The sequence below is a fragment of the Patagioenas fasciata genome, chromosome Z, assembly GCF_037038585.1.
Source record: "Patagioenas fasciata isolate bPatFas1 chromosome Z, bPatFas1.hap1, whole genome shotgun sequence".
In the NCBI taxonomy this organism is placed as follows: domain Eukaryota; kingdom Metazoa; phylum Chordata; class Aves; order Columbiformes; family Columbidae; genus Patagioenas; species Patagioenas fasciata.
The window spans coordinates 3366783-3382337 of NC_092560.1; the positions used below are offsets into that span (position 1 = coordinate 3366783).

The 15555-nt window shown below is 34.9% G+C and overlaps 1 protein-coding gene across 3 annotated transcripts in view; it reads right to left on the reverse strand.

Moving 5' to 3' along the window:
* Positions 1-15555, reverse strand: part of ADGRV1 (adhesion G protein-coupled receptor V1) — a 275120-nt gene that overhangs the window by 196180 nt on the left and 63385 nt on the right. For 2 of the 3 annotated variants that reach the window (XM_071801944.1, XM_071801946.1), the window contains exons 30-42: positions 15228-15443; positions 14510-14754; positions 14116-14297; positions 12544-13355; positions 10987-11196; positions 7211-7341; positions 6860-6959; positions 5714-5893; positions 4017-4180; positions 3369-3462; positions 2717-2749; positions 669-747; positions 151-289 (exon numbers count right to left, since the gene is read on the reverse strand). In XM_071801944.1, the coding sequence (XP_071658045.1) occupies positions 151-289; positions 669-747; positions 2717-2749; positions 3369-3462; positions 4017-4180; positions 5714-5893; positions 6860-6959; positions 7211-7341; positions 10987-11196; positions 12544-13355; positions 14116-14297; positions 14510-14754; positions 15228-15443 (2585 nt within the window). The remainder of the gene's footprint in view (positions 1-150; positions 290-668; positions 748-2716; positions 2750-3368; positions 3463-4016; positions 4181-5713; positions 5894-6859; positions 6960-7210; positions 7342-10986; positions 11197-12543; positions 13356-14115; positions 14298-14509; positions 14755-15227; positions 15444-15555) is intronic. The other variant, XM_071801945.1, reaches the window with a different exon arrangement.

Genomic DNA, 15555 nt, shown 5'->3' on the forward strand with positions numbered 1-15555 from the left:
TGATTTTATTCTCATTCAGATGAACAAAGTAATTGAAACAAGATGAAAAATCTAGCTGTATTACTGATTATTCTGCAGAATAAACATGATGACATTCTTTTGAGGAAGCTGAAGGAATTAAAAGTGCTCAATTTAGAATTTGCTTCTTACCCTTGAGATCACATTAAAGTCCAAACCCAGCTGCGCCTCCAAATTTTGGGCGTAAAAAAATACAGACACATTGCCATATGATCCTCTGTTTCGGTGTGCCACTATTGTCAGATTCCCGTGAGATTCATTAACTTCCAAACTAAAACAAAAAGCAAATTAAAAAAAAAAAATCTCAGCGCCTTCTGAGTATGTTATTTTTAATAAGATGGTAGATGGTCATATTTTCACTTCAAATCATTTCCTCTGCTTTATAAGAAAAAGGCATCATCACAATATCAGCACCATTACAATTGTGTAATACAATGTTTTTTACCTACGTTTCTTGCCTAAATAGAGTTGAGCTATAGGAGGTTGTGTTTTTTTCCTGTTTATTAATGACGGGTTAAGCCTGTCTATGTTAATGGGTGCCTTCTTCCTAGGAGTTTAGTAGGAGTTTTATTGTTAACTGAAAATGAAAATAACTGGCCAACCCCAATTACCAATGGACACATCAAGTTCTTCAAGGAGACAAGACTTACTTGGTACTTCCCCATTCAATTACTCCGCTCACTCCATCATTAGCATCAATAATAACTTGAGAAGCTAAACCTTCCACATCTAAAATGGAAAACAGAAGTACAAAAATGGAAGAAAAATGAAGCCCAATTTCATTGTGTTCAAGCATCATAGAAGCAATTTTTAAATCTCTGTTAGTTTTGTAAAATAAATACATAATTTTGTGTTACCAAAATGCAGGAGAAAATTGTAGTGAGCAAGACAACTGGAAAGGCTTACTATCAGAATTGCAACAGTTCCTTGAATTATCACTGTTACGTTTAATAATGCATACAAAAAAAAGACTAAAGAAAATTTAGAAAGTAAAACACAGCACAGAAAACTTAGGAAATACCAAAAAAAAGATTTGTCGTGGAATCTTAATTTATCTTCATTGTGTGCATTTATTATGATGACATTCAACTTTTTGCAGACTGTGATATTCTGAATATGGGAGGGAAAATGAGAAAGAAAGAATAATAAATGATCCAATATTTCATCCTCTATTCATGTTTCTGTGCCTGATCATAAACCTTACTGGCACACAGCTCAGATTCTACTACAAATACAGAATTACTAATTTCTTTGCAGGCTGTTTATGTACTGTAACATCATATTGCTTCATGGAGACATATGTACCTTAACAATAACTCTGAAAGGTTATTGTATGTATTACACCATAAAAATACTGAATAACAAAGTAAAGCCAGAAATCTCTACTGATTTCAAGGACCAGAATTTGATGGTCAGAACTTGATTCTTCTTAGAAAATAGTGCCTTGATTTGTCCAGACAACAGCACTGCATGACTACCTTAAGTTACTTCAACTTACTTTTAATAAGACTCAAAAAGAAATGAAGGAAATGATGACCATTTCTACAACTAGACTGACTCCACTGAATCCACAGTATGTATACTATAGTTAGACCTATAGGAAAGACTTGTGTGAATAAGTGAATAAAAGTAAAAGCTCATTGCCATGAATCCAAACCTATATGGGAGTGATGAAGATCAGCAGTAGCCACAAATCCTCTACACAAACAGTGGAAATGTGACCAAGTTTTAGAAACCCAGAGGAGTTGTAGCAACTACAGACCTTTCATCTTCACTCCTAACTTGCATTTTGTCTCATCGTGTCATTGTGTGATCAGTTCACCCGGCATCTGTAATACTTTGCTTTCAACATCTGACCTCTTATTTCATATCTGGCATCCTCCTCCCCTGATGGCCACCTCCTCCATCTTAGCTCGTTCTTGTACCCATTAATTGTATTACTTTTTCTTTCATCATTCCTAGCTGTTGACCATTTTCCATTTTTCTAATTCCTCATACTTATGTATGAGTCAAGCTCTTCCACCTTTTCTAGAAGACAGGAGCAAGAGCAGCACGAAGAAAACAACAGAAGCCTCTTTATGTTTGCTATTCCTGCTCTTTATCAGTGAAGCCTCAGACCAGAAATGAGCGTCACTTAAGTTCAGTGTGTTCAGTTCTACTCCACATATTGCATGCACGTGGCCATACAGCACATACAATATGCTCCAGATGTGTAGGACTGACTGCACATGCCTATATTATCTGCAGAACCCCCATCTCTTTTGACATTAGACACATCCAAGAAATACTTCAAATATCTTGTATAGCGTATGTGATTGCTAGAAATCCTAAACAAATGCGTTGCACAAACTAGGAGTTAAATTGTCAGAATCAAAATACACCATCAGGGAAAACAAGATTAGAAAACAATCTGACAACAGACTTTCTAGTGACATCTTACAGTGAGCACAAGTTTCTGTCTCATGGGTTAAACTATTATCTGTTCATCCTGAGTACATTTAACCCCAGATATCACAGCAGGGTTGAATGGTCATGATTCAAAAAGATCACCAATCTCTTACAATGGAATGTGAGACTACACCGCATTCAGTACTGTTTAGTTCCGAAAAACCCTTTGCACTCATATGCTACCATTTTTATGCTTAGATTTTAATCACAGCTCAGTCTCTACAAGTGAGGAATGAGTCTTGAATGTTACCTTTCAATCTGTAACGAATTAACTCTGTCACTTCTATAGGCATGCAAAGAAGAGGAGAAAGAATCAAAGAGGATGTTAGAAATAATCAGTATAAATAGTCTTCAGTACCACAGGATAATCTAATTGTCCTTCAAACCAATGGCATCTGTGCTACTGAATTCAGAAGCAGAACAAGGAGCTAAGTAAGCAAATTATAGTGAAGTTTACCGGAAGATTAGGAAAACCATACGATGCGACTCCTAGAAGTAAATCTGAGAAAGAATTTTAAAAAGATACTTTAAAAAGAGTGAACAAAGTAATTACATAAAGTTAGGGATTTTTTTACATTTTTGTTTCCATTATGCACTTGGAAATGAAAATCAGATCAACATTCTAGTACTAAAACTTTTCAACTAATTGTGTTCTCCAACTGTTAATTACTAACTCCTCTATCAAAATCACTTTTTAATTCTTAGAGCTTAAAAAAAATAAGAAGAAGCAAGTGTAATAATGAATATGTTTGATATTCTACAAAGTTTCTTTCAGAATATCCTGTCTCATATTGGCATACATAGCAAGTAAGTGGAATCATGCTAAAATGCCAGAGTAATATAATCTTCACGCAATTCACGTAAAAGGAAAACCAAAGATAATTCTGTAGAAGTTGTTTTACCCAGTCGAGGTGGGGATGAAGTTGAATGGTTCATGATGAGTTCCACTGAAGTTAAATTAACCAAGAAGAACTCTTGCACCTCTGGTACATCATCCTGCAACACACAAATTCAGTAAATCTTTTCATTTTCCTTTGAGAAACTGTCACAGAAGTCACCAAAAAGAAACACACTAGGAGTCTCTCATATTATAACAACACTAGAATTAATTTAGTTTTTCTATTTTCATGAAATACTCTTATTGGGTGTAAAATTTATTATCCTGATGAAGTGAGACATTATATTACATAAAAAAAGACTCTGGTGACACCAAACTAATCTTGTGAATAAATTTTTACCCAATTTTAAAGGTATAAACCCAACCACTGAGAAAGTAAGGGCTTGTAGTAAGCAATGAATTACACAGTTCCGAATATCAGATAGCCAAGTGTTAATGAGACAGCTGAATTCCATTTATGCATAGGTAGAGCTGCTTTCTGTCATTATTTGTCCTTCCATGATTTTAACATTAACATAAAAAGCCATCTTTCTAAATGACAGTGAAATATATATAGCTTCAAGTGTTACATAGGTTGTGAGCTTTAGGTTCTAAAATATTCCTCTTCTGATGTCATATAGATCAGTATGGAACAAAAGGGTTTAGAATTTACCTCTAGAATAGTAATATTTATGGCAGCTGATGTTTCTCCTTCTTCCAAAACCAGTGAGTCAGAAACTGCTATATAATCAGCTCCTGGTTCAGCCAAGGTCCCTTCTGTCTCATTACTCAAGGTGAGCAATCCTGGAACTGTGGCATACGTAATGTTGATAGCACCTGTTTAATTTGTAGGAATAGAAAAAAATAATCAATTTTTAGGTAATGCTTACTGGAACAGACAAAGAAAAGAGATCAATTTCTCACCTACAAAATGAAAAGCCTAACTGCAAAGCAGAAGGATTAAAAGATTAATCTGGAGCCAATGGAATATTGTTATTGTTCTTAACGTGCTTTTAGTCCAGCCTTTGGTGATTTCTCCAACCTCACAGGACTCAAAAAGCATTAGGACCAAGTGTATTCAGATATTTGAGGTGCTTTGGACATTGCTGAAGTATTACCTGGGACATCTAATGTATTATTAATATCAGGTTTGGTGCCAAGGGAAGTAGCGTTTCAGGAGCAACTGATACCTGGAAAGGCTCTAAAGACAGTGCTGTGAACTACAGCTTAACAAATCCAGTCTCCTTCTCAGGTAGATCGACATAGACCCCAACACAGAATAAAAATTAGGGAACATACTGATAAATGTTACCAAGAATAAAAGTTAGACATGTTTTTTTTATAATAAACCTATGATGTCTCACTAATCTGTCAGAGTAAGTCAAGTTGCAAATAAAAAGAGAGTGATCCTGGAGATAAAATGACAGATGACATTCAAAGCTAGTCTGTATGAAATAAAATATAAGGTATAAAAGAATCTTAGTTTAAATAAATAATGATGGACTTTAATTAAAGTAAGAGATGTTACATATACTATGTATACTTATCTTAAAGCATTAGTTTCCTAAGCAGTATTCTGAAAGTAAATTAGATACTGATTGATACTAAGAAAGAATTTGGAAAACAGAAATGCCATTCAAATGCCTCCACAAATTGGTGGTGTGTCCAGATCCTGAACATTCTTTGTAACTGGTCACTTCACTTCAAAACAGACATAGCAAAAGAAACTAAGAGTCATTATCACTGACTGGTCTAAAAAGGTAAATGGGAAATTATTACATGTCATCTCACAATAGAAGTTTAAATTCTTAGGCAACAAACACAAGAAAATATTTTTGCACACAGCCAATTGTTAAATTCTGGAATTAAGTGCGACTTAAATTTATGGATGTTAAAGACAAATTGATTCAATATCATGTTATTTGGAATAAGAAATTATCAGAGGAGACATAAACAGAAATTAGTGATCTGAATGCAACATTTTCCATGGGACTTTCCCAATCTGCAGGCTTCTGGAAGCTTAGAGTGGAAATATGTGGGAATGATCATTGCATACAAGCTCCTTTTCTCCTATGTTTTTTATTTCTTTTGGAGAGTCTAACATTTGGAGGCAGATTCATTGCACTAAAGGTTGTCACCCTAATAGCCAACTAGTTTTGCCACAGCTCACAGACTCCTTGCTGTGGAAATGAGGACAATGGTTCCAGATTTAGATAAAACTAGGTTTCTAAGCCTGCAGAAGCTTAGAAGCTATGAGAGTACCTAGTGTATCCAAGATTGTTTAAAATCTCCAGCCTCCCTGTCATGGCTTTCATTTACCTGATGATTACCAAAACAGAATTTCCTTTCTCTTAGAGTCATTATACAAACCTAGAGATCCGAATTCTCTGTTAACAAAAAGCTGAACTGTTTTGTTTTCCTCTGGAATTAAAACTACCCTGGATGGGGAAGCAAAATTCAAGACTCCATGTGGTTCATCACTTGCTTCTACTGTCAGAACAGCTTCATATCCTTGACTGTCCAAAACAGCAGCACCTGAAGGAGAAACTCCTGCAAAAGGATCAAAAGACTATAGTGAATAAAGTGTTATGCAACTTTCGTTTTGGTCTTACATTACTGCTATTATTACATTGAAATGACGGTCTGTAAGAATATAAATGAAACCAAACCAATTGCACAATGCACTCACTGAAGTTTATGGATGGTGTGGAATGTGGAACATGGTGTGGAACACAACAAAAATTGTATGCGTAGTAAATAAAGAGTCACAAAAACATATTAAAAAACGAGAAAACTTAATAGGCTAGTGCCAAATATCGACTTCACTAAACTTTCTCTATTGTCAAAGGAAAGAGAAAGTTTTCCCAGGAATTAACTCCGAAAGCTAAAATTATATTCAACTTCTCAACATTTCCATTACGAAATCACTCCCTTTCCCAGTAACTGTTGTTGTATCTATTTACGCTTATCCTGACAAATTCCACAAGTCAACAAATAATTTTGGCAAGTTGGTAAGGCACCTAGAAGCAACACAATCCATGTCACATTAGTTTTGTGTTTAGACATTAATTTCAGTTTAACACACGGTATTTTCAGGAGGGATGCAGTTTCATGCTTCTTTTCTCATTATAAATTTGAATGGCAAGAATAAAATATTCTGACCTTAAATTCAGAGACAGATCAGAAAGCTGGCATGACAAGATTGCTTTAAAAGAAAAATATCCACTTATTTCATGGCAATGTTATCCGGAATACATTACTAAGCTCAAGTTTGTGTTCAGTTAAAGAGAAGCAAATAACCACTGAATTAAACAGGCAGAGTTAAATCAGGATTAAAACCAATTAATGAAAACTGCAAAGATGCTGTGGGTTTTTCATATATATGTTTCAATAAAATGCAAATGAACTTCATGTAGTTTACACTAGTTGTCCTACACCTCCAAGCTGGATACATACAAAAATATGACACTGCTCCATGGTAGTTTTAATACATAGGAGTCTACAGTTCTGCATTACCTTCTGTTTTGATGTTGTATAGGATGATCTGGTATTCTTCTTTCTCTTCAGGAATATGGTCATCCAGCAAGTGAACATACAATGTTGCATTCAATGTCTCCTATTTATTTTATAGGTAAAGTGATTAGTCATTATTGTATAAAATACAAGTTATATCACTGTATCATATGTATTTTGAACAATACCTTCAAGAAACAAAAAGTATAAAAACCTATAAACTCCCTCCAGTTTAGAACTCAAAGAGTAAGGGATAAAAGTAAATAATCAGACCAAGAAACAAAGACTAGTTTCCCCAGCTCAGTCCTAATGACAATATTCTCCTGTAGCCATTAGCTTTGTTTATAGACTTACCTCAGGAAAAAAGAGGATTCCAGAATAGTTTTCAAAATTCTGTTTGACATTATGCCCAACTATTTTCCATTCAACAGTAACATTTCCCAGTCCTGGGGCAGTTCTTACAACGTGGAATTGCAGCTGTTCTCCTAGGAATAAAAGGTAAAACACAACATTTTGGGGTTTCCTCTCCTACGTATCAATTATAAAAATGAGAAGCCAAAAAATGCATGAGTTAAAATATTTTTTTGCTGAAAAACATTCATATTTTTAATAGCGAGCTCAAAAGTAGTTATATTACATGTATTTTTTTTAAGACTGAAACAAACAAACAAAAAAAACCTAAATTCTTTTGTGCTGGGCTTTTCTGCTTTTAGTTCACTCTTGGAAAGAACTATCAAAATATGAGGGAACCTGGTACAGATTAATAACTTTGAAAGTAAATGCTCATCAAAACATGCACAAATAGAAAAGTAATACCTGTCTGTGAACTATAACATAGAAAATGTTGTATGCACCACAAATACTTTTCTACAGCAGCTAACTGGCAAGGAATATATACTCTCCTAATATTTGCAGGGTCTAGTGACTTACATGGTGCATGCAGAAAAACCTGTGTAATTACTTCTAAGTTCCACCTATGTGAGTTTGAGCTTACCAATATTATCAGTGTTAGAAAATAAAATATCCAGAAAATGCTAATATTAAATAATTTATAATTTTAAAAATAAAATATTCCAAACTAAAATATTTCTAATTAAAATAAATTTAAAATATAATGTCTTATAATTCCTGGTTTAATCAATATCATTTGACAATGTGCACGTACAAGAAGCAGTTATGGTATTTTTATTGTTTTACTTGCGTTACATGGGAGTGTATTGCTTCTCTATGTCAACAGCATTTTTCAAGCACACAGAATTCAAGTTTGCCAGTGTTGCATTGGCTTTCAAAGACATGAAATACGAACTAATCTGCACTACTGAGGTTTCATTTTCTTACTAAAGATGAACAAAACTAAACATAAATTTGATTTTTTTTCACTGTTGCAAAATCTGGAATAATTCCATCTTCTGGTATGTGTTATGTACATGCTTAGAAGAAAACATATTGAGAAACATTGAGATAGATTAATTATATGAAAGCAAAAGAGAAGATGTGGTGTTAAGTGGCTTCTTACTCCATGGTATAAAGAACTGAGCAGCCCAGCCAGTCTCTATTTAATTTATGGTACTATCTGGCTATTCTGGTGTATTATAGCACAGCTAAAACTGGCAAGAACAATTTGAACATTTTCTAGATATGTTCGGGTTTTTTTGGTAAGGAAATATTAGCGAGATGCATGTATATTGGCTACTAAAAGAGATATGATGAACTGACTCCACGAGACCTTAATGTAATTAATTAAAATATAAAACTGTGAAGAAATAACGGAACAATTGCATACATTAATTTTCAAATAGATAGAATTATATGTGTTATTTAGCCTCAACATTTCAGATGTCATTTAAGCCTTGAAGATGTATCGACACTTTGTCTTAAGTTGTTGCATGTTGCTTCAAAGATAGTAAAATAATTCAAAATTTATTGATATCACAAGGATTCTGCTTCCACAGTCAGATATCTGAGGATAGCCTGCCAGTTTTTAGGTTCCCCTGAAGTTAATTTATTATGTCATTTAACACTGCACTGTTCATTTTATCCTGTTTGAGAATTTTGCATAATCATTGTCAACAAATAAATACTTAATGAAAAATGGTTCCTTTAATACCACCGCAGAATGCACAATTTAGACAAAGCTTATTTCAATACAATATTATGTAATATAATGAATTTTCACTGAACACTGGGCCAAAACTCCTAATGATGCAGAAGCCTCCTCCACTGTAATCCAAACACTAAGAAGAAACCTGAAGTACAATTTTTCACTATTACTGGCCGCAAGTAGTTAATTACTGACCCATATTTCTTGGTCAGTTTTACCAATATCTTTGGTATCCCTATCCAGAAATAAATACTAATACAAGTAATAATCAATTTCTGAAGATTCAAAGTGTTATTATGCTGGTTCCAGTATTTTGAGTATTGTAACTTTTAGCTATGTTTTCTACCCCTTTAGATTTTTACATTTATCATGGAGAAGAAGGGGGCTCAGCCTTCCTCCTCTTCTTCCTTATTTCAAGCTACTGCAGTGCATTTTCCTCTAACACAGTCATAGCCGGACAAATGTTCCATTGCCTCTACTAAAGGTGATAAATAATATGCACAGCTTGAAAATAATACAGATTTACTTGACAGAAATTGCTAAATAGTACAATAGATAAAAAAGATAACCATATTTGGTTCTGTGTCTGACAATTTTTTTTTTCAGAACAGAAAAGTTTGATACCAAAAATGAAATAAAACACTGAAATAATCTAACCCTTTTTTATTTTCATTTTGTTTTGTTTTATGAAAGGGAATTAGTTTGATTGTTTTTTCTTGCTGAAAGACAACGTTCTTTCACAAGCTGGAAGAAATTGGAACCAAATAATTTCCAAACTAGAGCAAAGTAATTAGCTCCAAATGGACAGCATTTTTAGCATACTGTGAATGATTAACCAGTGAAAAATATTCAGGGTCACCATAATCTTTGGGTATGAGACAGTTTGTATTAATTCCTTGAGCTCATTAACAGCTTTTCTTAGCCTGACAGATTGCAGCTGGCTTGGCAGGTGGATCAGAACTGCAAATGTAGAGGAATAAAGGACAAAAACCAGGCACAGAATTAACACAAACCATATCTAGATCGGAAAAAATAAAAAGTAAGAAAACTTATTATGCTCTTTCATTTCTGGAAAATACACAAACAAATCGAACACAACACATTTGGTTGAGAAAGACCCAACAAAAAATGCAATGTACACATTCCTGGACAGCAAGTTTTCTGTTTTGACAACTTTTCCTGCCCATCAGTTTACATGTCAGAGAAATATGATACTGCAATACACTGAAATTCCAGCAAAGGCTGCCAAAAGCAATCACCATTAGTACTGTTACTATCCTATGGAAAACTGCATCAAACCTTAGATGAAACACACAACGTGCTCTTCTAAAGCACTAGTAGCAACCTTTCCTCCATATAAAATAATAATAATAATAACAATAATAACAATAATAACAATAATAACAATAACAACATCAATAATAATAATAATAATAATAATTAATAATAGTAATAATACAATTTATTATTATTATTACTTCTCAAACATCATGACCGAGTGATGACAGAAAGATTGCTACATTCCTAAATCAACCACATAAACAGAAAACTTTAAAACATCAAGTTATTGAATCAGGAAAAGGGAAGATGTGATCTTAATCTTTCTATGGGAATGCTTCCTAGAAGATTTATGGATATATGAGATTTGCTTATTGTTACCAATAGATGTGCATGATGGGAGACACAAACAGTTCTGGAATAGGGTATAAATGAATAGGACACGACACGCTAAAAGGAGCTTTAAAATGCAATACCAAGAGAAGCAAGGCATGATCTTCAGAGAAAAAAGAGAAAGCACAGATGATGATATATGAGACGGTTTTGGAAATGGTGTACTCATCCTCTCCAGTCCTACTCTTCCAAGAGCCAAAAATTCAAATAAATAGATGCCAAGTCTGAGGCTACTCTCTGCTTGCTGGCATTCTCTGAATGGTGATACAAACAACTGCTGTAAGTTGTAATGAACAGAAAGCATGGAGATGGAAGTGAGAGTTACACACACTGAGTGTGGTCAACACAAAGAACCCACCTTCACGACCAATAACCGACCGTGAGGCTGTCTGGAAGCTGATAACTCCTGCCACGTTGTCACTCGCCAGAATAATCACCGTGACAGTGTCAAAACTGGGCAGAATCCGACTCCCTCCTTCAGTATGGATGAGGCTGATTAGGATACTTTCATTATCCTCTGGCTCCAGATCATCTAAAATGGTCAGCGTGACCATCTTTTTTGTTTCCCCTACAAGGAGAAGAACATACATGTACTTATGTGTGCTCATTGAAATCACCTTTTAAGAAGACTTAAAAATTTTCTTTTGTAGGAAATATTTTAAAAATATAAAAAAGCACATGAAATACATGTATTTATTTATTTACCTGTCTAGAAGTCGTTGAATGTCATTATGAAGTTTTATTCAATTACTATTGAAAAGTTACATTAGGCAAACACGATTATCAAATTATTAAATATACTATGTAGAAATTAACAATGTAGGCATAATTTCTGAATGTCTAGAATCTTTATATGCATTGTAAGTTCTCTGACTTTCGAATTTAACTTAGAAAAGGGGAATATCATTTTGCAAAAAAATTACCAAGTGCATAAGTTCTCTGATGAACCATATACATAAGTAAGTACACCCAATTTCAATATATTTACTGGGTCAGGGCATGCATTAAAATAAGCTGTCAGTGTACTACTTTTCCTCTGGGCTATTAAAGAATGATAGTGCAAATAGCAAAGACGATCAATTGCAGCTCTCTAGAATCCATTCTAATTTACAACACAATCCTGTTGCTCGGTGTATGGGTGTAACCTGTGTTTTATGATTATGAGAATATCAGTTTACAGGATACATATATTTCTTGCTAAACTGTGTTCCAGAATACTTTGAAAACAGTTTTTACTAAACGTATAATCAGAAATGTAATTACTTGTCAGCCTCAGAATCACTGCTTGCAACCACTCCTTTGGGTTCAGAGGCATTAGCAACCTAGCACACCAGCATCTTTACTACACTCCCATAAATTGATTTCAAAATAGCTGCTCAGACCACTCTGACTTAGAAAATATAATGTATATCTGTCACGCCATTAAGTTGTTTTTCCTATTCATGATTTTTTTTTAATATGCTGTTATGTTATGAAATCTATACGATCTCAGAATCTAAAAAGAAACATCATGAAAAATTAGTACTGCAATAACTAAAAGTTAACAAAAGACCACTTAGGCCTGATTCTCATTTTCATTATCTTTCATATAACAACCTTCAGCATTATTATTCCTTATTTATTTGATAATAAGGTAAACTTCATAATGCACGTTCCAGTATTTCTTATAAAAATACTGAGGTGTTTCTGCTTTTCATCGTTTTGTTTTGTTTTACAACCAATGTGTGTTCTGCAACATAATGCTATGTGCTAATTAACTACATTCTTTTGCATATGTATCTTGAGCATTCAGGGTGGTTTAACCTAAGAATAAGACATCACTTATCAAAACATCCAGAGGACTGAGCTCCTGTCAGGTTCTTTTTACTTTTATTTAATTTTATAAACCAGAAGCTAACGCAAAACCTTGCCTCACCTTCAGCGAACACCAGAATCTCACCAACACCTACAAAATCCAAGTTTGGGGTGGCAGTTCCACCAACCACACGCCATTCCACTGTCACCTGTCCCAGGCTGCCTTCTGTCCTGTGGACCATCAGCTGCACGGTGGCCTGAGGACGTTCTTCTACTTCAACATACAGACCTTTCTCGGTCGCATTGGGACTTACGCTGTAGATCTTGAACACGCCAAACGCATCTCCGTTCATCATTATGATAACTGTGGAAGTATTTGGCTGTCCTATAGCGGGCTGATTTTTTGAGCTGGCTGAGATGTTCATTAGCTCAACTTTCAAAAGGGATACAGTGAATTTCTCATCCAGCTCTGGCAGATTGTCAGGCAGGATGGTGACCGTGAGATTTGCAAACTCTTCACCTTCCTGCATCGTGGCCCACTGTCTGGTAGCAGATTCATAATCGCTACCAGCGATGGCTTGTGTGCTAAAGAGAGCGGATGCACTGGTGATGTTTTTCTTGTAGGTCCAGAACCCTGAAGCGTTATTTAAGGGGCTGATGTCTGATGTCAGCCAAAAGCAGAGGGGAATCTCAGAGGCACCAGAAAATATAAAGGCTGAACACACTTGTTCTTTTAGGCACTGAGAGGCACAGGCAGACAGTGGGTCACTTGCTGCCGACACGTTCACTCTGGTCTTGGATGGTTGGTCAGGAATTCCTTGTAGAGGAGACTCAAAACAAGCCAGGATATCCTGACCTTGCTCAATGGCAAGAGCTACGACGTCAGTCTCGGAAGTGCTGTAAAATATCTGCAGCTGACCAAACCTTCCCCCACTAAAAGACATTAAAATAAAAAAATATATAAATTAATATTAGTTGATGAAGTGTATCTAATATCCTGTACATTTCTCGGTGAAATATAAAAGTGACCAAAATCAACTGGCCCTTCCTGAATTGCTGAAAAGTTCCAAATAACTGAAATGGATTCTCTTGAAGGTAATACAAGAATAATTACATTGTCATGTCTTGTGGATAGCAAATTTGATTATTTATAGCTTGGGTAGTAGTCTCTTAAGAATGCAAACATGTGTTTCTAGAAATTAACTAGAAATTAGTCTTCTTAGGGCTGGCAAGGAAGAAAAAGCCTCTGCTGCCCACCCTTGTCATCTTTCCTCCTAGGTGTCCTCAGGATATCGTATCACAGGCATAAAACCTGCTTTCCTTTTCTTGTTCATTTCCATCCCACAAGGGTTTACCCATTTTGTCCTCCAGTTCAAACCACAGGATCAGGCTGTTCTGCAGCTTTAAAAGCCTTGATGATTCAGTAGGCAAAGTGAAACTTCAAGTACACCGTGTACATTATTTTTACATTTTACATTAAAATGAGTATCATATTTAAGTACTTTATGTGTATTTCTAATAAGCAGACATCTAGTGCAAAAACAAAGTATATTAAATAAAAATGTGTTGAGTGCGCAGATCAAGACATTTATGCAAACACTTATTCAAGAGTAGCATTACTTTTGAAATTGTAGCCAAGAAAAAGAAAAAAAAGAAAAATAATAGATAGAAATAAAGCAAACATTATACAAACCTTCGCCTGACTGTTATATTTGCAAGCAAATTTCTTTCTAGTGGCTCCTGAATTCGATATAAGGATTGATGAAAGAAAACTGTGCCATAAGGATTATCATTGGCAGGTATTATAATATTTGCCACGCCATCTAACCCAATAGCACCACCATTGGAGGCCTGAGTTAATTCTACATGGACAATCTCAAAAAGAAAAAAAAGAAAAGAAAAAAAAAAAGAAAAAGAAATAATGCAGCTAAACAATTTTTGGTATTTCTATCAATAAACACAAGCAAAGTAAAATCTGAACTTCTTGCACTTTCCTGCCAGAACATTCCTTGTTTTCCTTTGCAGACATTTCTTTAACAAGTTAAAACTCTCATACTATTCAAGAAAGACGTAACTGATTTACTTACTTCTTCAATTTCCGGAACATCATCAGCCAGGATTTCCAACAGCAACATCTGAACGGCTTCCCCAGGAGCAAAACTAATATTACCCGAGGCAACCTGCAAGTCAGCATCGGCAGGATGTCCATCAATGGTAGCAACCCACTGAACAGTAACGTTACCGAGTGTCCCCGCGTTGCGGATTATTGGCAGACTTATGGTTACTGATCCAAATTCAGGCTCCTCCACAGTGAATTCAGTAATCTGAAAAACTGAGGTACGGCACAGAGCGGTGTATTTCATTAACAATGATATTGGAAGTAAATATATCAGCTCAGTGACTGAAGTACGTAGTTTTATTTTGCTCGATGGCATTTACTTGCAAAGATTAATCACTTTTAAATAAGTTTAAACTTAAAAGCAAACTTTCAGTATTAATATTTTCATGTACACAGGAAATTACATCTATTTCTCTTGGGAGGTTCCAAAATCTGTTTTCATCTCAGACTGGACAAAATCTTACTGTGCCAACCGACCGTATATTTTTTTGTTATATTAAAGCATGATTATTCCTTAATTACTTTTTTTTTTAATTTGGTTTATCTTATGTTTTCCTTTACTCTCTTTATCCAAGTTTCCAATTTGTCTTCTGAAAGTTTTTAGTCAGTTGCCCAGTGGCTCACCCACAAATCTGCAGTAAAAACGTTAACAGAAGAGAGAAAATATGCGAATAAGAATCATTTACCAAAGGATCCAAATGGGTCATCAGAAGCCTCAATAGTTATGATTGCCTTTGTCAAAGACCCAAGCAAGGCTCCTCCTGTTGTTTGATTCAGCAGCTGAACATAAAACGACTCCTCAACTTCAGGACTGATGTCGTTAATTATATATATTGGCACAGCTTTACTTGTTTCTCCTTCTAGTAAGACAACATCTGATGAGGCTACACTATAGTCCTCGCCTAGGTTTGTAGAAGTAAAAAAACAAAAACAATAAAGAGCACAAAATATTAATGAATTACGGTTCAGTGTATTGAACATCATCAGTAATACCCCTCTTTTTGCTTACACATG